At 39.8% G+C, this 6,000-nt stretch overlaps 1 protein-coding gene across 1 annotated transcript in view; it reads left to right on the forward strand.

Annotated features, from left to right (window-relative positions):
- Positions 1-4,018, forward strand: part of LOC115193524 (adhesion G protein-coupled receptor B3-like) — a 131,735-nt gene extending 127,717 nt beyond the window's left edge. Inside the window, exon 3 of the mRNA XM_029752228.1 lies at positions 3,784-4,018. Within this exon, the coding sequence (XP_029608088.1) occupies positions 3,784-3,995 (212 nt within the window). The 3' untranslated portion in view covers positions 3,996-4,018. The remainder of the gene's footprint in view (positions 1-3,783) is intronic.
- Positions 4,019-6,000: the final 1,982 nt, after the last annotated feature.

The following is a 6,000-nucleotide window of genomic DNA, read 5'->3' on the forward strand; positions in this document are numbered from 1 at the left end:
AGATGGCTCAGTCCATTGCTTTTTCGGGATAGGGTTATTGTCTGAGTAAGGCGCTGAGAGAGAGAGAGAGAGAGAGAGAGGGGAGGGGGAGAGAGAGACCGGGGGGGGGAGAGAGAGAGAGAGAGAGAGAGAGAGAGAGAGAGAGAGAGAGGTCGATCCATTCCCATCAAGTATCTGGGAAAATGTTCCGATAGCAAGGTGTCTGGCCTGGTCTGGTCAGACTTTAATCTAGATAGTGACTATCACCATTCATCACCAGAGTTAACTCAGTTCATTGTGTGTGGGGACCATCTCCTTCTCCTGAGATGTGGTTCAGTCCATCGTACCCAGACTCTTTGAAAACCATTGATGTGATGTGGTTTTGACGAGGCATTGGAGCTCACACACACACACACACACACACACACACACACACACACACACACACACACACACACACACACACACACACACACACACACACACACACAGCTTGTGTAGTGGTGTTTCCTCTACTCGTCATCATATTAACAGAATGTCCCAGCACAAAAGGCCGTCACAAGAAACAAATGTGTGACAGTAAAAATACATCATCATGTTTTGTTCCTGATTGACATTGTACACAAGTACTAAAGACAGAGAGATCAAGGACTTGAAATTTAAGAACGCTAAAAGTAGTTCTTTACAAACTACTTTTCTCTAAGTCAAGAGTTTATTGTGAGGATTTTCTCCAAGTGTTAGGTTATTTTGGGGTTTATTTCAAGTGAATTGAATTGAATGATATAATCGAGTCACCGTTCTAAAAATGAGGTAATGCTGAAGTGCTACTGAAATAACGTTGATTTAATTGTATTAACAATGTCCCTTAGTGTAACCTGTTGAGGAAGAATGTGTTCCTCTAAAGTCTAGAACGTTACCTCAAGGTGTCTTAATATTCTAGCTGTCTTTAAAGATGATGGATGTAGTCCAGCAAACCCTTAGCAACCCACGATTAGTCATACTTTATAATGTGTTTATTGAAATTGAATCAAACAGGTTGGAACAGGAGGATGCAGTCAAGCTGCCTGGGAAAACACACACCCACATCAAGCTGTTTCACCCACTTGGTTCAAGTCAAGGGCAACATTCCCCATCAATGTTCCTTCCTGGTTCTTTAGAAATGTGTCAGAGACCATTTCAGACAGCATTGAGAGATCAGGAACATATACATTATGTATGTGACATGTCCTCGTGTATAGCGGTGATCATGAATCATGGTGATAACAATCACGTCCTGGTTATTAACTCTCCAGGTTACCTTCTGCCAATGACTGGTTTCAGTACAACGTGTACTAATGGCCGCCTCATAAGAACAGCAATGTGAACCAGATATGGAAACCTATCCTCTTTTCACAGTATCGTGCCTACCTGAACCTTACTGTGGTATTTCCCCCTCACATTGTCCTTTCCAGCACGGTTCCATCAGCTATGGTGATGGCAGGATGAGTAACCAGGATGAGTAACCAGGATGAGTAACCAGGCCAGCACGGTACAGCTCACCTTGGCTCGGCTTAGTAGTCTGAAAGGGGTTCTTTATATTGGTTTTCCCAATACTCAGTGGTTCTTGGTTTTGGATTAATGCTAGTTCTTTTGTGATTCCCGATTAGAATCAAAAGCATGGCTGTGTTGTACTGGTACTTAGTTCTAGTCAGTGTGCCTCTCTCCTCTTTGACACTGCTCACCCATACTCATCACACATACAGTACATTACCTACTGGGAGAAACACAGCATCAGATCTGAGACTGCAGACAATATGACCCCAAACATCCTCACCACTCCAGACAATATGACCCCAAACATCCTCACTACTCCAGACAATATGACCCCAAACATCCTCACCACTCCAGACAATATGACCCCAAACATCCTCACTACTCCAGACAATATGACCCAAACATCCTCACTACTCCAGACAATATGACCCCAAACATCCTCACTATTCCAGACAATATGACCCAAACAACCTCACCACTCCAGACAATATGACCCTAAACATCCTCACTACTCCAGACAATATGACCCAAACATCCTCACTACTCCAGACAATATGACCCCAAACATCCTCACTACTCCAGACAATATGACCCAAACATCCTCACTACTCCAGACAATATGACCCCAAACATCCTCACCACTCCAGACAATATGACCCCAAACATCCTCACTACTCCAGACAATATGACCCCAAACATCCTCACTACTCCAGACAATATGACCCCAAACATCCTCACTACTCCAGACAATATGACCCCAAACATCCTCACCACTCCAGACAATATGACCCCAAACATCCTCACTACTCCAGACAATATGACCCCAAACATCCTCACTACTCCAGACAATATGACCCTAAACATCCTCACTACTCCAGACAATATGACCCCAAACATCCTCACTACTCCAGACAATATGACCCCAAACATCCTCACTACTCCAGACAATATGACCCCAAACATCCTCACTACTCCAGACAATATGACCCCAAACATCCTCATGACTCCAGACAATATGACCCCAAACATCCTCACTACTCCAGACAATATGACCCCAAACATCCTCACTACTCCAGACAATATGACCCCAAACATCCTCACTACTCCAGACAATATGACCCCAAACATCCTCACTACTCCAGACAATATGACCCCAAACATCCTCACTACTCCAGACAATATGACCCCAAACATCCTCACTACTCCAGACAATATGACCCCAAACATCCTCACAGACGATGTTGTATGTATGGTTTACTCCACAGTACTAACACACACCTGCTATGTGAGGTATCTGTTGTGTAACACATATCACCTGCAGTGCATACTACTCCAAACGGATTGAAGAAAACACATACTCTATCTTTGCGTTGGCATGCTAGTCAAGTTTTTGAATAAAAAATAACATTTGTTGCGAAATTTGCTACATCCCTTCACCGGGACTAAAAATCTATGCGGCCAAACATGTCGCATCACCCATGTATTAATGGACAACAACAAAGGGAGTAACAATTATAATCAGACAGCTCAGAATACATTTGTCAGTTAATAGAACTTATGATGTTAAATTATTATAAAGTGATTTCCCAGACTCATAGGCTGTCCAAAATGGCACCCTATCCCCTACATAGTGCACCACTGTTGACCAGGGCCCATAGGGAACTATGTAGGGAATAGGGTGCCATTTGGGATGTACAAATATTCTACTGAGCTCAACTAATTACAAAAACAAAATGTCTGGAATCTGTTAAAGAGACTGTGGATCAATAGTATCATGTTATGTTCATGACCCTGACCCCCTCCTCTGTGGCTTCCAGATAGCTTACACATTTTTACTTTCATTTTCTTTTTGGTTTTTCTTGGGGGGTGGTTTGGGGGTGGTAGGGATTGGGAGGGAGGGAGTGGGGCTTGAGGGACTATGGGAAGTAATAGTGTCTTATTAAAACCGATGTGGGCTTATTATATTTGCATGTATGCTATGTGTCTTAAGCTGTGCTTTTAAAGTCAATTAATACTACTCTCAACTCACCCACGTTCGTTATAAATACGATGCATTGTTCCTTCTTATGCTTTAAAGTAAAAATGACAAGTTAAATATATATCTACATATTTACTCTTGTATGATCTTTGTTTCTAGCCATGTACAGTACTGCACTTTTTCTACTACGCATCTATCTTTGAAAAACAGTTTGTAATACGTTTTATTTTTTGTCTCTGGAAGATTCCTACTGTTAAAGCCTAGCTTTCATTGAACCTCTATTCTGTCTCTAGAATATGGAATGATCGGCGAACATACTGTAAAAAGTCAGCGGCCCAGATCAGTCTTTGACACAAAGGCCCTGCAGGAGCAAGCTGAATCTGCTAAATTTATGGCACAAACTGGTAATACAATAGTTATGTTTCTTTCACCTTTTATTTTGTTAACTATAAACTTAATTTCATCTAAGTCACTTGCATGCTCTCTCTTGTGCTGCACCTTTTAGGTGATATGTTTCTGTATTTTTTTAACCTCTTACCACATCCTCCTTCTTCTGTTGCTATTCACATTAAAACCCACTAGACAAATGTTCCTTTTCCCTTTGAGTATTTACATAGAATAACAACTATAATTGGGCTCCCTGGGTCTCTGTTCATTTGTTGTTACACAGCGAGTTGGCAAGTGCATTACTCGTTTCTCAAATATTAAAGGTAGGAAAAATTGCGCCCTGTCACAGTTAATAATATCCTTAAACGTGTGCTTAATAACATTTGAAAAATGTCCTTCATCGACAACTCCTACTGCCTTCGGCAAGAGTGAAACACATACTGAATAAAAAATGGGTTTGATAATTATTGTTTAATGTAAGATAAACTAAAATCTTAACTTAAACCAGTCGAATATACAAAAATATAGTGATGATTGTATCCATTCTAAAATTGCAGGAGGATAGAAATGAATTGAAAGGCATCTTTATTGCTTCTCCAGTTCCTCATAGAGGGTTTCTAGGCTCAATCCAAACGCACTGCGATAAAGACAATTCTTTTTTTTCTATTTCTTTCCCTTTTCTTTCTAATTTTTTTTTTTTTTTTAAATAAAAAATACATGTTTCTGGGTTCCGTTAATTGTTTGTTTGGCTTTTAATTTTTTTTAACCCAATTTCACCTCATTTGTTGTTACTTTTAAATCTGTGACATTGATCAACACACCTGCCTTACTTTCATTTTAATTTGCAAATCCACTTTGTTGTTTACTAAATCCTAACAGCATGTTTCCATTCCAACACGCTGTGGGAGTGTGTTATTTGTCTCTTATGGACCCCATCACTTTGCTCTTCAGTTCTTCCATTCTTAGATTGTCTAATTGACTCTCCCTGTACTGCTTCATCTTACCAATTGATCCACCTTTCAAAGTCTATTATAATTCTGATCAGACCAATTATATATAATAGGGTTTACAGTATATCCCTATTGGGTTGAATCAATCTATATCAGTCCTATTATACTGCAGCTTAGTGACACAATACAGAGGGAAATCTTCATAAGATTTCAATTACATATAAATGTATTCAGAGCTGAAATTTCCAAATCTCTTATGCAAATAAAGCCTCGTTGAAATTGAACATCACACGTACATCTTAAACTGTAATCAAAATATTTGAATGTTGTCTTCTTGCTTTCTAACACACAACTAAGCTATCTTGGATTGTTCTATTCACCCTACCTACTTAGCTCAATGCCAAGGGTGTTAGCATAACCAATGTTAGCGTTTATTCAATTTATTCAGCATTTCATGGCTTTTGGATTTGTGACATGATCATATTTTTGCATTGAAAGGCCTCACCCAGGACATACTGATGCATTGTTGACATTCGCTGTCAGTAAGGCAATGCTTTTGTTATTGGGAATTACCACCTAACGGCACACACATAAGAAAATTCACTCCACATGTGTTTATATACAACCAGTGTATGAAGTTGTACCTCTGAGAATTAAACTGGTATACTTTGTATACACTCCTAGAAAGAAGGCTTCCAAAAGGGTTCTTTGGCTGTCCCCATAGGATAACCCTTTTTGGTTCCAGGTTGGGCCATTTTGAGTTCCATGTTAAACCCTCTGTTGAAAGGGTTCTACCTGGAACCAAAAAGGGTTCTTCAAAGGGTTCTCATATGGGGACAGCCGAAGAATCGTTTTAGGTTCTAGAAATAACCTTTTAATCGAACTGTTTGGTTCTAGAGACAGTTGACTAGTGTACATTTAAATATTCAGTATCAACAGTTAAAACATGTCATAATAGGAGTGTGACACACCAGCAGACCTTTTGTCACATTCTGCTGTTTGGAAAAATAGTATTTTATGAACCCAATGCAAACTGGCACTGTGAATGTTACTTCCATGCAACAAGCTCCATGCAACAAGCTGTGATCTTCTGAATAAAATGAAAAGGGGAGTTTTTCTTCCCTCTCGTTTCCCTAGTACTCTTAAGAAAAATATAAACTGGCAAAAAAATAA

This window comes from Salmo trutta, chromosome 5, assembly GCF_901001165.1.
Source record: "Salmo trutta chromosome 5, fSalTru1.1, whole genome shotgun sequence".
NCBI classification, from domain to species: Eukaryota; Metazoa; Chordata; class Actinopteri; order Salmoniformes; family Salmonidae; genus Salmo; species Salmo trutta.